This window comes from Lissotriton vulgaris, chromosome 4_1 (genome assembly GCF_964263255.1).
Source record: "Lissotriton vulgaris chromosome 4_1, aLisVul1.2, whole genome shotgun sequence".
NCBI classification, from domain to species: Eukaryota; Metazoa; Chordata; class Amphibia; order Caudata; family Salamandridae; genus Lissotriton; species Lissotriton vulgaris.
The window spans coordinates 1,889,209,459-1,889,230,471 of record NC_141691.1 but is presented as its reverse complement, the minus strand read 5'-3'; the positions used below and the strand labels follow the sequence as shown (position 1 = coordinate 1,889,230,471).

The 21,013-nt window shown below is 45.7% G+C and overlaps 1 protein-coding gene across 3 annotated transcripts in view; it reads left to right on the top strand.

Moving 5' to 3' along the window:
• The window catches only part of ASAP1 (ArfGAP with SH3 domain, ankyrin repeat and PH domain 1), a 1,926,573-nt gene that overhangs the window by 1,798,240 nt on the left and 107,320 nt on the right, over nucleotides 1–21,013 (top strand). For all 3 annotated transcript variants that reach the window (XM_086966222.1, XM_086966220.1, XM_086966221.1), the window contains one exon: nucleotides 7,975–8,477. In XM_086966222.1, the coding sequence (XP_086822348.1) occupies nucleotides 7,975–8,477 (503 nt within the window). The remainder of the gene's footprint in view (nucleotides 1–7,974; nucleotides 8,478–21,013) is intronic.

Below are 21,013 nucleotides of genomic sequence, written 5' to 3'. Positions count from 1 at the left end.
CTTTAGGCTGCTTAAATCTCTGATTACGACGTTCATTTGGGGAGCGGGACGGTGCAGAGTGGCGCTGGCCACGCTTTCTCGCCCGAAAGATGAGGGGGGTCTGGCGGTGCCGGACTTTGAGCTTTATTATCTAGCGGCCCAACTGCAGATCTTCACGCAGGAGGTAGCGAGAGTGTTTCGGGGCCCAGAGGACGAAAGCTTGCGGGGGCCGCCCAGACACGTCCTGGCGTATATTACCCTCCATCAGCGGCTGGACAGTAGGGATTTGTCGCTGGAACAACGCACGTACCGTCAATGCTGGAACCGGGCACAGAGGAGGGCGGGAATTCGGCGCCCATATGCACCAGAGATCCCTCTGGGCATGCTAACAGCCTTACCGCATGGCGGCGACTGGTCGCATCTGCAAGGGTGGGAAGAAGCGGGAGTACAGGTGGTTGGGGACCTCTATGAAAATGGCGCGCCGCTCCCGTTCCAGGAGTTAATGGAGCGCTTCGACATCCCGAGAGGGGGATTTTTGCTTCATGCGGCAGTAACCAGGGCAGTGCAGGCCCACTGGGGTACGGGACTTGAGGAACCTGAGACGGCAGCAGCGTGCCAGTACACTATGATGGCGGCGGGCACGCTCAAGGCGGTAACGTGTCTTTACAATCGAATGGTTAGAGAGAATATCCCTCCTCTTACATCCCTGAAAGCCAAGTGGGAGGCGGACCTGGGTAAAGACATACCTGATACAACGTGGGCACAGCTTATCTGTAGGGCTCGCAACAGCACGAGAAACGCTAGATTTCAACTAATCCACTACTATGTATTGCATAGGGCGTACATGACCCCGGGAAGGATCAGGCGGTATTTTGGCGCGGTAGCAGCGACCTGTCCCCGGTGCCCGGAAGAGGGGGCCGAATTAGTGCACATGCTGTGGGCGTGCCCGGCCCTACGGGATTATTGGCAGGACATAGGGGATGTGTTGAACGAGGTGACTGAAAGGGCCATAGAATATGGACCAGCGGAATGTCTCTTACACTGGTTTCCCCATACCCCCAAAAACAAACTCACGAGCAAGTTTATTGATATGGGGTTGATGGTGGCTAAGAGGGAGATCACCAGGAACTGGAAGGCGAGGGTGGGGCCAACTCCACGGAGGTGGCGGCAGGAATTTCTAAAATGGGCGACGGCTGACAGCACACACAGGTACCAGCTTGCGCGCAGGACCCCTAGCCAGACAGCGGCTGACACTGCGACCTCATGGGAAGTAATGGTACAGGCACTCAGGGATAGCGAGGCTGACGAGGAGGAGGAGGCCCCCGAGGCAGGTAGGGCGGATGAGGCAAGCTGAGGCCCTAGGAGCAGCAGATATGCAGGGGGGCTGACACCAGTACTTCAGGAATGACCGCTATAAGAGCCTTAGGCGGGTGGTGGTGAGTGGGGCGGGACAGGGGGGGGAGTTTTAGGTTTTGCGCAGGGGGTGGGAGTTGGGGTTTAGCGCATAGTTGAGTAAAACTGTAAAAGTAGTCATGCACACAATCCGGACACCAACTACTCCTTTATCTTGAACGTCAGGCATGGAAGAGCAGAGACATAATCGCCGCCCAACCCACGGCGGTCGTGCTGGTAAAGCGTCGTGCAGGTCTGAAGATGGCCGGTCCCTCGAGGTCTCGTCACACCCACGGATCTCAGCTGAGCTGACGATGTAGTTAGAGGTCAGAGGTGCCAGGGAAGCCGGGTCTCGTCGTGCTAGTCAGTCGGATTCCGGAGGAAGGACGTGCAGCAAACCGCAGTGTTCTTAGTTGGTGCCCGCAGATGCAGGGTGACTACTCCTTAGCCACAAGGGATAAATCTTGAGAAGAAGTCTTGAGTTCCTTTCGTAGAAAGTAGTTTCAGGATTCAAAGATGATCTAATTTGGAAGGGGTCCCCGCTCCCACCTTTATACTAAAGAAAGGGGCTGGTACGGGACTAGGACCTGCCCATGGGTGGGGCCAGGAAGGGGGGTGGTTACACCCCTCTCCCATGCCGGACTTTCCCCAGCTCAGGGGCTGGTGTGCCCCTGGAACTGGTTCTAGCCGGCAGATGCATAGTGAGCACCGGGGTGCCACTTGCAGTCACCTTCCTCTAAAGCCCTGCCTACCCAGGATACACAAAACCCTGTCTGGGATGGTGCTAGCACCGCCCCTGACAGGAAACCCTTTGTCCAAGCCTCCCTCACTGGAAGGACTCCCAGCAGCAGGAGGTCAGACTTGTGTCTGTGGTGGCAGCATCCATTTTGTGATGCTGAGGCTTGAGTTAACTTTAACCGGGGTTCACAGTTACATACATGTCGTGTCCCTCTAGAAGGGTGGAATGCTAACCCCGTCGCCAAAATTGGTGAGGGGTTAGTATTCCAATTCGTATGACACCTTACTCGATATGTTTTGATAAAGCGATACCAAAGATAGCAAATAACCGCGAGGATTATAATGCACTTAAGAGTATATGGTACGCGTTATCATAGAACAGCTATTAGGACTTGGTTCCGCAAGCTGCAGACGGGCTCAGCTCATGCTAGAGCACCATCTCACATAATTCCAAGCACTCTGCCTTCAGGATTGTTAAGGCCTGCCATAGGAGTGACTGATAGGAATACATGTGTCTATTTTAGGGTTAGATATAGGTATACTATATCTACAGCAAAGGGTGATTACACCACTTTGCCCCAGCTGTCGTGCAGCCAGATGTGTCAGATTTAGATGGCCAGCCAGGGGTGGCATAATACATGCTGCAGGCCCTGGTAGGCCCTGGGTACACCTATGCCCTGAGTTACAGGGTCTGATAAGGTGGCCCAGTACCAATTGGTAAATGCACCTAAGGTACATGGAATCCATTTTAGAGAGAGAGCAGTAGGCCTGGGGCCCTGAATAGCAGGGTCCCAGGTCAACTAAGTTGAAAATCCAGCAAAACACCAGGCAAAAAGTTGGGGGTAACCATAGTCAGGTATCCACCTTCCTACAGCAATGTCATCAGTTCTGCGAGTTGGAATTTGCAAGGCGGCGCTCACTCAGAGATGCTTTTTGTCGCAAGTGGAACTGCGGTCTATTGTACACCTATACCACTTTTGACCAGAGTGCTGAAGAAGATCAAGTGCGACCAGGCCCAAGTCATTCTTGTGGCTCCAGACTGGGCTCGAATAGTATGGTATCCCGAGCTACTCAGTATGAGCAACGATCCCCTGATCCGTCTGCTACTTTCGGATCTTCTGTTGCAGCAGCAGGCGACGGTCCTCCTCCCGAACCTGACCAGCCTCCACCTCCATGTGTGGAGATTGAGCGGCGACAGTTGACACCCTTCCTCCCGAAGTCTGTGATGTCATTCTGACAGCTAGGCGTCCCTCCACCAAAACGGTATACGCCTGCAGGTGGAACAGGTTTGTGGCATGGTGCGCAGCAAAGGCTGTGGTTCCCCTTTCTGCCCCTCATTCTGAGGTTTTTCTGTTCCTTCTCTCTTTGGCCCAGCAGGGCTCTGCTCTGGCAACTATCAAAGGTTATCTTTCAGCCATTTCGCTTTCCTTCGGCTTCCAGATCAGCCTTCTCTTTTTAAGTCCCCGATGGTTAAGGGCATTAAGCACACGTTTACACCGGTGCCCTTCATAATGCCTCAGTGGGACTTGAATCTTGTCTTGACTTTTCGGATGTGCGCTCCCTTTGAGCCCCTTCATAACTGTCCCTTACGTCTTCTCACTTTAAAGATGACTTTCCTGGTTGCTGTCACTTCTGCCAGAAGAGTGAGTGAGCTCCAGGCTCTCTCTATAAACTTCCTTTCCTCTCTGTTCATCCGGACAAGGTGGTTTTAAGGACCCGTCCTTCTTTTCTGCCAAAGGTTGTCACCCCTTCCACATTGGGCAGACCATCACTTTGCCCACCTTCTTTCCTCCTCCGCATCCTTCAAGGGATGAGGGGAGCTCCACCGTCTGGCCCCAAAACGTGCACTCGCATTCGATCTGCAGCGTACACAGCAGTTCGGGTGGATGATCAGCTTTTTTGTTGGCTACGTGGGCACCAAAAAAGGTTGGGCTGTGCACAAACGGACCATCGGTGGGTCATTCTGTGCATCAAAGCATGTTACTCCTTGGCCAAAAAGGAGCCTCCTGTGGGACTGCGTGCCCATTCGACCAGGGCAACTGCAGCCACTACTGCCTTGGGACGCGGCGTTCCCTTGCAGGACATTTGTCAGGCAGCTACGTGGGCCTCGCTGCACACGTAGCAGCACTACTGCCTTAAAAGTCAGGTCCGGAGAGACGGCTTCTTTGGCCGTTGTGTGCTCCATGACTTTCTGGTGTAATCCTTATTCTAAGTAAGGAATCTGTCACTAAATAATGTCTCTTACAGATATATTGTTACACAAGTAGTAACTTGTGCTTCACATTACTTTTCTTACTGTTACTGCAAGGTGAGAGGAGTTTGTAAACACTAATCTCCATGCTGCAAAATAAGTAGCAGTTTGTCAGATCATAGCTTGACATTTGACTTGTCTTTGAAGTGCAGCAAATGTAATAAGAAAAATACAGAACTTAGTAATCTTTATTTATTGCGTGGACTTTCACTGCCTACCAAAAATCGGTTCACAACCCACAGTTTGGGAAACACTAGTCTAGAGGCAAAAAACTTCAAACTCCACTGGCCTGCTAACCATTCTGGCATGTCCACTGTCCTGTGGAACTCATTGCCAGATAACCCCATATGTACCAAGGACTAGCTAGTTTCAAGACAACCTAAGACATCTCTCAGTCTTCACCTTATCCCTGCCAGCATGTGCACTAACATTTTCTTTTTTCGTCATTCACTTTAGTTTCAATTATCTTTTCCTGATTATCTCACTCTTCCTCCTCCTTCAGATGTAGTGAGCACTTTATACAGATACTCGAGAACAAAAAACTCAAATCACATCTCTTCCATGTATGTGCACTTACTTTATTTTCTCTTGAGATTCATTTTCGATACACTTCTTCTTGTTCTCTCAGTCTTCACTACTATTCCTTCTGATTCTTCCTTTGTTTTTCCTGCCCCTTTGAGTCCTTCACTCAACACAACTGTGCTGCATCTTAAATTCTTATTGCTTTTCTCGTGAACTTGTTCTTCCCTCCTCTTTAATATCTTCTTTTCTTTTGAAAGTCTTGTTTCTTTTCTTCTGGCTGCTCCCAGAACAGAAAGGAGTCTCTGCTTCTCCTTTCTCCTTATAGGGGTGAGGTGGAGCATAGAATGCCAGCAGGGTGATGGTTTGACCGCCGTGGAACGGCGGTACATCTTTGGTAAGAAGGATGCTTGTGGGCGCAGAACCAGTTGGTGTGAGAAGAATCTTCGGCTAGTTAGGAGCTCTTCTCTGAAGAGCGTTACCGAAGGAAATTAAGATGTTCTTTATGTCAATTTGAAGAAGCCTTTCTTGGATTAGTCCCAGGGTCCATTCGTGACAATCTGTTATATCATAGCAATTTCAGACTCACTTTTCATTCATGAGTGTGATTCTTCCTCCACAGAGATTTTTAGCCTTACAGAGCACGAGTCTCCTATTTAAGGCCAATCCGAATCAGCTAACGACGTCAACGTTACAACATTTGAGCTTGATGACTTCTGATCAATTCTTTGGTCCACAGACCCAGTTGCAGTGATGCACCCTTCTGTGGGCACACTTATTAGTGGAAGGAAGCATGTAGCTCTGCAGAAGGGATATTTGTTTTCATTACCCATGGTCAGATTTGACTGTAGTTTTAGAAGCATCCCTAAAGGTTTGGTGTGCTCATCTACAGAATTAGCGTTCAGTGCAATATGTTCAACATAGGAAAGTATGCTTTCTCATACGCTATAGAATTGGGAGCTACCAGACTGTGGTTGCAGCCTATGCAGGTTTCAACCAGTTGTATGTGGTACATCAACAAGTAAGGAAAATACATTCTCGCCCCCTGTGGAGGCTTAGAAAAAAAATTCTGGTCCTAGAGAACAAATAAGTCTTAACAGCTAATCGAGCAGGGAAAAAGAGAACAAGAAAGCAGACTGTCTGAACTGGATGATGTCTGTAAATCACAATGGTCATTTTTGCCCAGAGGTGATGTCCTGGATTCCAAATGTTTCACAGCATAGATCTGTTGTCGTAAGACAGAATATGCATTGTCATTGTTTTTGCATGCGGGAAATGCATTTTTCCAAAAATGAACCCTCAACCTCGATGATGTGTTTCCTCTTTTACAGTTGAAGACGAAAGCCCCTCCCACATCTTGCCTTCACCAAGCACAAATGATTCTGGTTTCCAAAGAAGGGGCTTGTTGACCCAGCTATTAAGATCTTCTTGACCTGAGCCTGAGCCTAGCCTTGTCTTCACTACTTCCTCTGAGGGACTATCAGTTATGTCAGTAAGACAGCACTCTTGAAAGGTTGGCAGTTGATAGTTATTACCTTCCTCATAGAGTTTGCAAAGTGGTTAGTGGCCCGAATTTAACATGAGTAACTAAGTTTAGTAGGTGGTCTGTGTGTGCTGTTTGGTATAGAGATTTTTCCATGCCCCCTCTGTAGACGTAGATGGTTCATTATCTACAGTTTTGTCCTTCATTTCTGTGAAAAGGGCCATAATGTAAATACAACTATAGGTTATTTAGCTAAATAACAACTTGTCTGTTTTCACCTGAGCAGGGCTCATGTTTTTTAAACTTCCTATAGGTTTTTTGAAGCCTTAACCAAATAGGTTCTCCCAAAGCAATTTATTGTTTGTGCTGTGGTTTAAATTTGATGTTGGTGTGTCTACTTTTCATTGGATACTTTGCACTTATGCGATCTTAACTTTCCTTCGTGGAAGGTAGCCATTTTTGTGTGCAATTGCTTTGGTTTGGAAGTTTATTGGATTTCGGGTCCTGTCTTTTTGTTTATCCATTGTTGTTTTTTAGAATAATAAGTCAATGCTGCAGTTCAAGCCTTCCTTTTTGTCCAAGGCTATGTCTGATATCCACATCTCTTATTCTATATCTTTGCCTGCTTTCTTTTCTCGTCCACATACTTCTGAACATGGAGACACATAATACAGGTACGACTTAAGAAGGGTCTGAGTTTTTATATCCCGTTGACCTCTGGGTTCTGAAATTATGACAGTCTGTTTCCAAGGTATCTACAGTTACGAAGCGTATGATTTCTCACTGGATTTCACTGGTGAGAGCATTAATATGAGGCAGCTGTGGCTTTTAGGGATATTTCAGTGCAGTTGATTTGCAAAGCTGCTAGCTGGTCTTCATTCTTTCTCGAAACACTATTGCCTTGAAATGGGGAATAAGCCTCCATCACAGTTTGGTATGGTAGTTGTATATTCTATTTCATCAAAACTTGACTTTGTCCTCCCCATTCCTCATGTTGTATGGGGAAGTGCCTGTGAGAGTGTGGAAGTTTTCGTTTTCTGTGGGAGCCAAATCATTACAAGTAAAAATTACATAAACTGATGCATGTGACTGTTTCTGCACATTATTTACACCCTTCCATCATGAGTATTGCTTAGCTTTTTCTGCGTCAACGTTTTATGTCCATAAGAGTATTGCTTCGCTTTTTCTGCACCAACGTTTTATGTCCATAAGAGTATTGCTTAGCTTTTTCTGCACCAACGTTTTATGTCCATAAGACATTGCAGGTGTGGTAAAAAGATGGAACTGATGTCACAGGAACACATAGCCCCTTATATTGCATTCAGCACTTTACTTCAGGTAGAGTTGCAAGATAGTGATTTTATGCCATTTTCAGTGATACCTCAATGGTGAGTGCTCTGGATGAATTATCGGATGCTGTCTGGTGTCTGGAAGTGGTTTCAAGTAAGTAATCTGGAAGAGTAGCCATATCCATATCCATCAAAAATAATGTTTGTGAAGGCAAGCAATTAGAACTTCTATGTTATACATGATCCACCTCATAAAATGTGTTAATACTGTGGCATGCAAATAAAATATATAGTCATTGTCTTGTGTTTGATCTTTTTTTTAGTTGCACTAAGAAAAATAGATGCCAGTTATCATCTTTCCATGGATAGATATAATCAGCAACCTGAAATTTTACAAAAGTCACCACAAACTGTAGATCTTCCACCAAAACCACTATTTGTTGACATGCCTTCAAAGCTGCTGACTGGAGAAGTATCTCATAAACCTCAAGTGGGAGAATTGCCCCCAAAACCCGGAGAACTACCTCCAAAACCCCAGCTTGGAGATTTGCCACCCAAACCACTACTTGGGGATTTACCTCCAAAACCACAAGTAAAGGATCTTCCACCAAAACCACAGCTTGGTGAGGTAACATCAAAAACACAAGTAGGAGAAATATCACTGAAGACTCCTATGTCAGACTTACATCACAAACCTCAGCCAGCGGACCTTTCTCCAAATAAGCCGACTAGTGATTCCATCCAGAGGCAGATATCTCAAGAATCCAGTGATGGAGCACCTCCGCTTCCAGAGACTCCGGTTCCCCTACCCAGAAAAATCAATACAGTAAGTATACATTGTAGATTTAAAGCCAACTGGCATGGTGAACTTAAAGAACTTGTTTTAAGAGTACGCTCCAATAAATGTTGTGTTATATAATAAAACTGAAATGACTAAAGTTCAATGTGATGTCATAGTTAAGTTTTGATATAAGGTAAACACTAGCATTTAAAAATCTAAATACTCAGAAATTTAGCAGTTTCAGTTTACTGAGCTAGTTAACTTGAGCCACCGCCATGACTGCCTTTGACTTCATATGTTACATCACTCATATTAATTGATATCATTGATGATATGTATCTTACAGTCATTGTGACACTGTCCTATTGGGTTTGTGGGCTTGAAGGGATTTAATACACTACACCTGTCTATTCACCTTAATGGGATTACCAACTTAAAGACATTACACGGCCTGCAGTTTTAAGTCAAGAGGTTGACAGGTATACATTTGCTACTGTAAAGACACCTTCAGGCCCTGTGGACAACACTCTGTAGTTTAGTAAATTACGCACTCACTGGTATAGAACAGTAATATGAAGTTCTGGAAATAAACATGTACAATGTATACAACATATCTATGTCACTGTATTACAACTACTTAACATGGACAAATGCCTAGATATCCACTGGTGGTTAATGTATTTTGAAAAGCAGCTTAAGCCTTTCTTACAGTTTTTTAGAACAGGCATTCATTTTAAGCCATAACCTGCTTTCAAACATACCTCTGCAGCCGACACCAGGTGCGCTCAGCCTTTACCTTGTTTAATATGAAGTACATGTTCCATCCCAAGCTTTTGTAATTTGTAAATGGTGCACCATATAACTATGCACAATTACACTTGTCTCCAGGGCTTATGTTAATTCCATGCTATAGACCCGCACTTGCACGCTCAGTAACTCTATGCTGTATATGATTATAGTGTTACACTAATGTCATTAGTAATAAAATTTTAAATGTCATGAGTAATTTAATATGAGGTCATAAGCAGTGCTTTGCGTGGGTGGGCACAAGTTTTAGTTAGTTCAGTAACTTATAACTGGTGAATTTCAGTGGTCTTTTGGTTTTTAAGTGTTAGTTTTTAACCTTGTTTCTACACCTAACTATGCCACTGTAACCATTTTTTTCAGTGAACTTCTAGTTTTTTTTTTTAATGTATGCGAAGATCTTATCATCGATTGTTAGGAATTATAATCAACCAATGAATGTGAATGTGTTAAATGACTTCTTATGGCAACATTAACAAAGGTGTTAGCCGAAACGCATCTGTCTTTACACCCGTTCATTAAAATTTAGTCAAACCCCTCCCATGAGTTCTGACTGTCTGTTGTTGCAGTGGAAGGAGTGGTTCATTTCCTTGAGTTCACCCTCACACGGTGGAGCTCCTGGCCTTAATGGCAGTGTCTTAATGGTGACTTCCGAGCAGGTGTGTGTGTATACATATATATATATACACACATACATGTGACCAAGGCCTCTGGGCAGGCCGAAACGTTATGCTGGTGGCGAAGAAATAAACCGAATAAAATATTCACCTTAAGCTTGGGTCGGCTCTCGTTTCCTTCTCTGGTGGAGTCCTTTTTGAAGGTGGATTGCTGGAGTTGTCTGTTCGATGTTTTGCTGTATAGACAATTACATACACACACACACACACATATATATATATATATATATATATATATATATATATATATATATATATATAAATTTACTATTTAAAAAAAATTAAGGAGCTGTTAAGCAACTGAGAAGATGGGTTGGCTGAGTAAACATGTGGAAAGAGTATGATGTGTCTATGTAGATGTCTCTCTCTTTAACTATTTTAGCCCATTTAAAAATACATTATTCCTCAAAGTACTAAATACCCATAAGTTTGGTAGGCACGGAATCCACATAGCTATGTTGCAGGAAACGCTTACATCAAAATCAGAGACTCAAAAGCTCCACGAGAAATGGAGAGGTCAGATGTTCTCTGCGACTTAATCCACCTATGCCCGAGGGGTGGTGATCTGGGTAGCCCCACTAGTTTCGTTCAGTCCTTAGCTGTGAAGAGGGGGAGATATGTCCTGGTGCCTTCTGAACTAGACGGTACAGAAATCTGCCGACCGAATGTCTATGCCCCGAATCTGAATGACGGAGATTTTTACCTACACTTGGAGACTCCCCTACAGGCATATGTAGGGACCCCTGTACCATGGGCTGGGGACTTCAATTGTGTCCTGGATAGCACACTGGACAGACAGACGTGGGTCCCCTTTTGCAACTGCACCCAGAGGCTACGAAAGACAATGTATTCCGGGGAGAGATTAGAGAGGTGACCAGTGATTACTTTGACAACAACTGGCATTTCACTGTTTGAAGGGGGACAGAATGGGAAGTGCTAAAGGTGGTAACATGTGAAGAGTGCTACTCAAAGGTGGGCCGGGTTGAGAAAGTACCTGGAGATGGACCGATGAATCGGGCGTCACTAGGGTCGAAACATCGACAAAGAAACCCTTGGACCCACAGAGAGTATTCCATAGCAATCGCCAACCGCAGTGGCACAGAGGAATATCTCCAATTGAATATTGTCTTGGCCAACATCTTATCCCAATCTTTCCTTCACCTGTATATAAGTCACTGGTTTTATTTCACCACTGCACTCAAATATCACGATCACCTTATTCTGATGCGCCGTTTTTGTAAAACTTTCTAATGTATGTATTGAATACAGGGTAATTATAAATGACACTAAATTCATAAAATAATCTGTCTATACCCTATTTGTTCGTTTTGGATTTGCATTTTTGTGTTTGGTCTATTTAGAGCAAGTTAATACTGCAATCTGTGAAAAAAGTGTATGAACTCATTTTCTAAAGCTTTAACTACTTTTTACCCGTTGCTGCAGCAGGGCAGGGTTCTGCACCTGAACCTTCGCACAATCCGCCTTAATGCTTCGAGATTGAGCTGCGACAGCTAAACACCTTCGACCTTCTTCTGGAGGTGGTTGATGTCCTCTTGGCAGCCAGACATCCCTCAACAAAAACTGTATATGGCTTTTATTGGGACATGTTTGTGGCTTGAGCTGCACACACTACTTTGACCCCAGATAATCGCCTACCTGCCAAGTTATTTGACGTTCTGGTATTTGTTCGATCTTGCCCAGCCAGACTTTGCTTTGGGCAAAGTTAAGGGTTATCTTTCTGACCACTCTGCCTTTTTACAATTGCCAGATCAGTCCTTGTTGTTTACGTTATCGGTTGTGAATCGATTTTTATAAGGGCTGTAACACATTTCCCTCTTTGTCATGCCCCCAATGGGACCTTAATATGGTCCTGACGTATATGATGTGCACTTCGATCAAGCAGCTCTACAGCTGTCCACCATGGTTCCTTACAATCAAAACTATGTTCCTCTTCGCCATTACTTCAACACAGTGTGTGAGTGAGTGTCAGGATTTTTGTGTCAATCCTCCATGCACAGACAAACTGGCCCTGCAGACTCTGGCATCCTTCCTGCCGAAAGTTGTGACGCAATCCACATTGGTCAAATCAGGAAGAGAGACTACATTGCTCAGACCCCAGGAGAGCACTGAGCTTATGCATAGATTGTACCAAAGACCACCGGCTGGATGTTCAGCATTTTGTGTGATTCTCTGGAGTGAAAAATGGAAAGACAGTGCAAAAGAGAACGATCGCCCACAGGATTGTGCTCGGCATTAAAATCTGCTACAAACTGCCCAAAAAGAAGACTCTAGAAGGACTAGAAAGACTGCATGATCATTTCACCAGGGCTAAAGCTTCTACCACTGCGTTGCCATGCAAAGTCCCTTTCCTAGATATTTTCCAGGTGAATAAAGGGGCGTCCCTCCATACATTCACAAAGCATTATTAGCCGGACAGTCCGGTTTGCAGAGAGGGGTATTTGTCCAGTCAGCTCTGCAGGACTTTCTGGCCTGAGTCTATTCACGGCCCCTTTGAATAGGCATTGCTTTGGTATGTATTCAAAAGGTGAGGAATCTGCTGCTAGACATCTCTATCAGGATAACAAGTTACTTTGATAATGCTCTTTGTGATAGAGACTCTAACCCCTGATTCCTCACTGACCCTCGTCTCCTCCCTGTTCTGTGATTGGGCTCTATCCATTATTAAGATCACACGTCTAGGTGAGGGATCTGCAGCTGGATAGTTTCTACCACAAAGAGTATTACAGAAGCTAAGTATCTTGTTCTTCCATGTCAGTAGACACGTATTCAGAGCTACCCCTCAACTCTTTGAGATTCTTTCCATTAACAATCCTTCTAAAATTCTACAGTGTGCAAGGGAAGTATGTCCCCTTCCAAATATATAGGGTTTAAACCCTGTGAGGAATATCACAAACGAGTGTCTCAGACTGATCCATATGTGGTTTGCCTGTGGTGCCGAAGCTTGGACCACTACTCTAAGGCCTGTACTGATAATGCCTTGAAGCACCCCAAGGCCGTTTGAGACCGGGAAGCTAAGCTCTTTGTGGCAGAGCACAGCAAGAGTGGATCGGTCCAAGTCTAAAGGGTAGGACCCTGTCCCACTCCTAAGGTTGCTGTAGCAATAGGTCTTTACAATCTAAGATCTCAGGAAAATCCGAGCTGAAGTGTGACTGGGCTCCTTGCAACCAATCCCGGTCTCCTGAGAAGTAGCAAAGACATCTTTGCGGTTCCTGAAGTCGCTTTACTTCAGATTCAATTCCGACCCTTGTTCCTTGGCATCCGGAATTTTTGGGGCCATGAGTAACGCCGCAGAAAATTTAAGACATCTGCAAATCAATGGTGCAGCTTTTTGGCACATTACTGGCTTTGTCTGGCACGCTTGTGGGGCCTGAGGAGCAGAGAGGATCACAACTGGGTGTCCGTCACTGGGTCCATCCTCCATGACTTTGGTACTGGTTCCCTTACCAGTGCTACAACCCACAACGTAACATGATCCACCGACTCAATGCTGGTGCAATTGACTCTAAATGATGATGGCCAACCCATAGCGCTGTCTGAAGCCGACGCTGTGAGCCCGGACATTGACTGAGGCTGGGCGCTCCTTTATCTGAGCCGTTACCTCTTTACTTTACCACCCATCCGACTCTGATGCAGTGCCTCTACCTTCACGAAAAGCTCATGTCCTTCATGAGTTATTCGGCCAGACTCCGTAATGTGGGCTATGCTGCTGGGGAAGACCTTGCCCTGCACTAGAACTACTGGTACGAAGACCTCCCAAGATCCCAGAATTCTGGATTCCTCTCCAGACAATAAATTAGTCCTCCACCCCCCAGCGCCTGCCACAAGTTCTGAGCTTCAACTCCCTTTCAAGGAGGCTCTTACTAAAATGTTCTTGGGTACCTGGGCCAAACTCTGCTTAGGTGTACTTGTGTGTCGCCAGATAACATCTCCCTGCTTTGGGCAACCCAGCCTTCCTCATCCATCACCCCACTGTATTTCCCACTATTCCCTTTTACAGGGAATCAAAGAGGATGGAGACTTTTGGTTGGCTGTTTTTGTCCTCTACAAGATTGGCTCTTCGCTCAGAGAATAGAAGCTGTCTGTTAATTCATCCCTTACAATGCTTGTGGGAATACGTGGCCCAAGTATTGCCCAGGGTCCTGAAAGAAGCCTGTGATATACTATCCTAGGGAATGCAAGATGATCGTGATGGGACCAAGTTCATCATCCACTGCAGAATGGATATCACTGATTACCTTAGCAGGGCTAGTGGCACTAGTATAGCTAATTGCAGGTATGGCTGGTTGCAGTACACTGTTTTTTCAGTAGATTTCCAGACTAGTCTTATGGCCATGCCATTTGACGTATCCTGATTTTTTTTTTAAGGATAAAGCGTACTCGGCCCTGGAGCACTTCAAAGTTAGCAGGGCACATCGCTCCATTGGTATTTCTGCTCCTCTGTGCCAGCCACACCAGCAGATTGACCCATTCATAGTTATGGTAGAGGCTGCTAATATCGCCAGCAGATCCCAAAGGAGAGGGTAACAGGGAAAGCGTGCATCCCTTTATCCTGCCGCCCAAGCCTCTTTATCATACGTGTAAGGAAATGCCCCTTTTCTGTACGGTCACCCACGTTTTTTCTAACTGATGCTGCTGGTGTTTTGACTTGGAGTGCACTGAGGCCGGATAACCAAACCTCAGTGCCAATGCCCTGATCCCCAAAATAAGTATGTTACATTGGCTATACTAAGCTGGCATAAGATAACTTACCTGTATGTTCCTAGTATATGGTCCCCAGGGCATGTGAGTAAGAGAGTAGAGTCTACCCCAGGGATTGCAGCACTGGTTGAGCGATTCTGGGTGTGACAAGTGTAAAACTAGTCTCCAAGTCCGCCATTGCAGTGGAAGATAAGTTTTGAACTGCTAGCCTGACTTTGCACTTTAGAAACCATTGCAAAGTCATCTGTACCCCTGAAACTTGTTTAATTGCCTGAAGAACTGGTCTACTGAGCCCAGGAGAGTTGTCAGAGTGCTGCCTGGTCAAAAGAGACGCAGAGTTATCATCCGTGGAAGGATTTGGCTGTGACCGCAATAATGGGCAACTGGTACTCCAGTGGCGAATGGACTTCTACCAGCACTGAGAGGACTGTGACCAGGACTGCCTCATTCCTTTGTGGATCAAGGAGTAGCCGCAGGAAGACCCCCTTTAACCATATTGCATCCACAACATCCTTAAGTATTTTCAGCATACTTCATGCCTTGTTTCTGGACCGCCTCCATAGAAATCCATTGTAAAGCAGATAAAGTGCCTGGAACAGGCTGGGGAATGTTTCACCTGCAGGCGTTACTGATTCTGAGAAGCTTGCTGGTCTCCCTGACTGCCTAACTACTGGGCTTGGTTGTCTAACGTGACTCTAATTGATGACTGCATGACAACTAGCCCAACATTTTGGTGAAAATGTTTGTGTCAAATTAATTTAATTTGCCAAAGCTTGTTCGCAGTTGAGTGAAATGCTTTAATTTACTATACCTTGTAAGTTCTATATCTCCAAAACCCTCTGGTGGATCTATTTTATTGCAGTGTCTAAAAATACAGCTTATTTTTGTAAATTGGTATATGTTTCTTTGGTGTCTTACCAATTTTTTGATGCTGTTTAAATGCTTCACACTTTTTCCTTGTATAAGCCTGAGAACCTCAGCTAACCAGTGTTGAGCTGAGGATTTACAAACCAATCCTAACGGTTCTAAAGGGATTGGTAAGTATATTACAATGAGGTCGCACAACCACACCATATAATACACCCCATTTCCGCAAATTGGTGCCGAACAGTGGGATCCAGAACTTGTGTTTGGCTGTACCATACGGTTGCTGAAGCTGGGACAAAGAAAATTCACTTATTCTGTGTGCCTCCCAAGGAGTTGTTGAGTAGTTGATGACAGTATAAACAACAAAAGAGTGTGACTACTAAAACATCAGGAGAGGGAGCATGGGGATAGATATATAAATCTATTTAGATTTGTACAGAAGGCGCTAACTCACCAACCTGGTTGGTGACATGCTTCATCATCAGGCCCCACCGGGAGAGACCGAGTACCTTCCCGTGTACTTCGATGCCAGAGTTACTGCGGAGCTGGTTTTTTGTGTTTGTGAAGGTTGGAAGGGTGACAGTGTGATTTACTTAAAAATGTCTGGATTGTGTCACAATTTTTTTTATTGGGTGGCCAAGTAGACATATTAAAAACAAGGAGTGTGAAGGGGCCAAAACAATTGTTCGCCTACTTCCTCTTAAGTGGGGTCAACATGTTTCTGCCATTGTGGTGTTAGTTACCTGGCATTCCATGGGTCTTGGGAGGGGGGTGGTGGCGAAAATGGCACACCGCCCACGTCGCCAGGCACCCGCTTGGTACATGTGTGTTACCCTTAGTTACCCGTCCCCGTCGGGACCCATGGTGTGAGGATTTCTCACATCAAAAGTGCAGCTGGTCCCTTTAAATTAGAGGCTAACCACCCCCTTTTTCTTCTAATTGCACTTTTTTACATTTTTCACTTTCACGTCCTCAGGTCAGGGTGGGCCTTAGCGCGCCCATACCGCCGAGGTACAACTCTTAGGTCCTGACAAATGGCAGGTAACTAACACCACAATGGCAGAAACATGTTGACCCCATTAAGAGGAAGTCGCCGATAAAAATGTATTTGGCCCCCTTCCCACACCTTGTTTTTAATATGTCTGATTGGCCACCCAATAAAAAAAATTCATGACACAATCTAGACATTTTTTAAGTAAATCACACTGTCACCCTTCCACCCTTCACAAACACAAAAAAACAGCTCCACAGTAACTCTGGCATCGAAGCACTCCGGGGAGGCACTCTGTCTCTCCCGGTGGGGCCTGATGATGAAGCATGTCACCAACCAGGTTGGTGAGTGAGGGCCGTCTATACAAACCTAAATAGATTTATATATCTATCCCCATGCTACCTCTCTTGATGTTTTAGTAGTCACACTCTTATGTTGTTTAAACTACATATTGGGGGGACAAAGAGTTCTTTCTCTATAATATCCCTCTCTCTCTTGTTGATTATGAGAAGAGAGTGATTGGTGATTCCATAAGGATATTTCCACAGGATTGCAATTTTTGTTTCTCAAAGAGTTGAGAAAAGTTTTGGAAAGTTGTGGCAAACTTTCCATAAAGTCTGAAAACGTTCTCAGTAAGTTTCTCAGGAGCCACTTTCCCAGCAAGGTAACATGGAGCTTGACATGTCCAACCTCTCCTCATTCAAGATATATGAGGGGAGAGCCCTCTCTAGGGGCTGGAAGATTAACGTGGGAACCAAGGCAAGAAAGAGTGCGTTAATAAGGGTCCTCAAACCTTGGGAAAAGGGCAACAGTATGCTGGAGAGAGCAGATAGGAGCCAGCTCCCCCACCCCCACATCAGACCAAGCGTGATTTCCAGAGCAGGCTCCATCGTTAGCCAGAGATCTCTACAAGAGAGCCTAGCAGCACTGGACCTGGAACAGTGAGCCATAGCCCTGGCTGAAGGTAGATTGCCCCTGGAAGAGGGAAGGGCCAGGCTGGGCCTAGAGCCCAAAGAAGATGATTGAAGCAGAAGTGCAACTGTAGCTTCAGACAGGGGTGCCCTTGATGTCAGATTGTGCAAATGGATTGTCCATAGCTATGTCCAGTGAATGACATAGACAAGTGACTAGCCTCTTATGAGAGAGCTCTCAGGATGAGAACACTGGAGAACACTGCTATGTGAGTCAGTATCATTATTTAGTAGGGACAGACTGCTCACACTTAAGGAGGAGATAGCAGAGTCCTACCCACACATGAAAGCAGCACTTGTACAACTTTTTGGTTCATGAGGAGAATAGGCAGAAACTTAGGACAACCCAGAAGGGGGCTTCACACACATGGATGGACTTAGTTGGCACTTAATTTAAGGCACTAGATAGTAGGGTCAAAGGAAACAAAGTAGATGCTTTTGAAGGATTCTTCAATTTGGTTGTCAAGGAGCACATTTCAACAACTTGTCACTCCGAGAAGTTGCACCAGCATCTGTTAGAATCTAAACTGTCTAGCTCCAGCGAACTGATCAGTGGGTTTGTAACAGGGTCCACAAGGAAACTCTGGAGGTGACCAGACAAAAAGTGGTCAGGGCCTCCTTTAGGAGAAAGGGGGGGGGGGGGAGATAAAAAGAATGATAGTCCCAAAGACTCCCCAAAAGATGCAAACAGTGACAATATCCCATTTGAAGAGGAGGGGATATCAGAAAAATGAGTTTGACTTCTCAAACGCGGGGTGTGATTTGATTGGAATTTGCCAGGACATTAGAGGTGAGATGCAGTGTGCACAAAGAAAGCACCCAATGATGACCAGTCCAAGGGGTTAGCCAAAGTAATGATAGGTTGGTAGATTGCCCCTAGAGATCCCAAACGGTACACAGAGGCCACCTTAGTGTCCATGGGTGGAAAGTACATCGAACCTTTGGCTCATTGGCCTCTAAGTATGGAGAAGTAACAACACTGGTATGAAATTGATTAGGTGGCGGTGAAGATGAAGGCTCTGAGGAACACAGGTGCCATTGTGATGGCCAAACTGGTTTCTCCAGACCAGATGCTGCCAGAGGAAGTGCATGAGATTGTCAATACTGATAATGTCACAACGTCACACCCTATGGCTGTGGTTGACTTTGATGGGGAAGGAGTTACTGGCCCAAAGAAAGTAGCTGTGCCCCTGCCATCCCAGTAGAGTGTCTGCTGGGCAGTGGTCTTGAAACCTCTGCTTAGGCAGAGGTAGAAAGAAGAACACATGCAGCAGTGCTAGGTCTTCCAGAATGGGTTTGTGTCACAACCAGAACACAGATGGCCCAGAGGGGGAGTCAAAGGGTCCTAGAGCCTAAAACAATGGCCTAGGCCCCTAGAGCCAAGAGAAGGGAAAGGAAGGCTTGCAATCCACCTTCCCGAAGTGCACAGGCCCAGAAGGAGCCTAAGCCTCAGGGAGAGGGCCTCACGCCTGAAGAAGACACTGTTGGCCTCAGAGAGGACCTCAGTGATGGACAGAGGACAAACCCCACTCTAGAGGACCTGTGACAATTAGCTGTCAGACAGGTACAAGGGGATACCAGTAGTAGTCTAGAGGTGTAGTGAGAGGAGGCCATCTGTACAGAGAGGTAAGGGGCCTCAAATCAGGGGCAGCAAGAAGATTGGAGGTCTCCCAGGAGTACAGGGATTTCCTCCTAAACATGCCCGTGATATTCCCTTATCTGGACACCTGGGGCAGATCAGGACCTGGGAGAGGCTAGTCAATCTGGCCCCAGATGTCTGATAAGGTCAAGGAGTGTTGTTGCTCCTGTTTCACTTGCCAAACCAGTGGCAAGATAGGGGTCAAGACAAAGGGTCCCCTAATAACAGTACTAATGGTGAGGACTCCCTTTGAGGGGTGAAGTTTACTATTGTTGGCTAGAGCCCTCCTGGGATTCTTCACCAGGGTTGGGTTTCCTAAGGAGGTGATCTCAGATAGAGGCATGCATTATATATCGGTCTATCTGAAGGCTATGTGGGATTAGTGGGGTGTGACTTACAATATCACCACCTCCTACCAGCCATAAAGCAATTGTCTAGTTTAGAGGTTCCACAAGATAATAAAAGGCATGATCCTGGGGTTACTTGAGAAACACCAGAGGAGATGGGATGTTCTTCTCCCATGTCTTCTATTCACCTACAGGGAGGTCCCTTAAAAAAAGAAGTTGGCTTTAGTTTCTTTCTCTTTAAACACCCTGTAAGGGGTCCACTAAGCTTGGTTAGAGAGGATTCGGAAAGACCTCTTAAAGAACCAAAGCAGGACATAGTGTACTATGTGCTTGGCCTTTGTTCTAGGATGGCTGAGTACATGAAGAAAGTGACTAAAAAACTGATTGCCGACCAGGAGTTTATGAAGCACTGGTATGACCAGAACTCCTCAATATTTGAGTGCCAGCGAGGACAGTTTGTGTGGGTCTTGGAGCCATTGGCACCTTGAGCACTACAGGACAAGTGGACTGGGCCATACCCAGTCATAGAGAACAAGCATTTGCAATGCAATAGGTCTCGCATTATTAAAGTTTGTTTTATGGGTGTTGCATTCTTTAGCAATGCCAATAGCTCAAACTTTAATCATGCAAGACCTATTGCATTGCGAATGCTTGTTTTTGCTGAGACTAAAAACCGTGCGTTGGTTAAGTGTTCATTTTGAGGCCATTCCATTACCTGACACGCATTACCGGGCTGCAGATTTGCATTTTTCACCAGCTCGGAACGCAGTGAATGATTAAACCGTATTTGCGGTGTTAAGAAAAAAACAAAACGTCAAGCAGTTTAATTTTCCACTTAATGTGTAGTGCCGAACAGCAGTGCCTAGAAGTATGTGCCATCTGGTGCAGAAGTGTGAGATGCCATTTACCCTATGCTTTCCTCTTCTCCCAGGCATCTTGGCCAGCTCTTCCCTATTGAGTACAGCAGAAGCAGTACTCAATTGTATTTCATCAAACCAGGGTGCAAGGGTTTTCGTTTGCCGCCTTATGATTACTGGCAGCATTTTTGTCATTCAGTTTCGCTGTACTGTGGATTTAACATGGAATCTGATCTTTGTACTGTAGTAATGAATACCTGGAAATGCATCTTTATTGCACTTGCTCCAAATAACGTGTTATTAGACCAGTCTACTGTGGCATATAGTCTGGGTGCAGCGCCGGGGAGGAAAAGCTGGCCTATGTGCCTGTGGGGGAGGGAGAGGGGAGATAAAAAGAAAGATAGTCCCAAAGACTCACCAAAAGATGCCAACAGTGACCATATCCCATTTGAAGAGGAGGGGATATCAGAGAAATGAGTTTGACTTCTCAAAAGCGGGGGGGTGATTTGATTGGAATTTGCCAGGACACTAGAGGTGAGATGCAGTGTGCACAAAGAAAGCACCCAATGATGACCAGTCCAAGGGGTTAGCCAATGTAGGGATAGGTTGGTAGATTGCCCCTAGAGATCCCAAAAGGTACACAGAGGCCACCTTAGTGTCCATGGGTGGGAAGAACATCGAACCTTTGGCTCATTGGCCTCTAAGAATG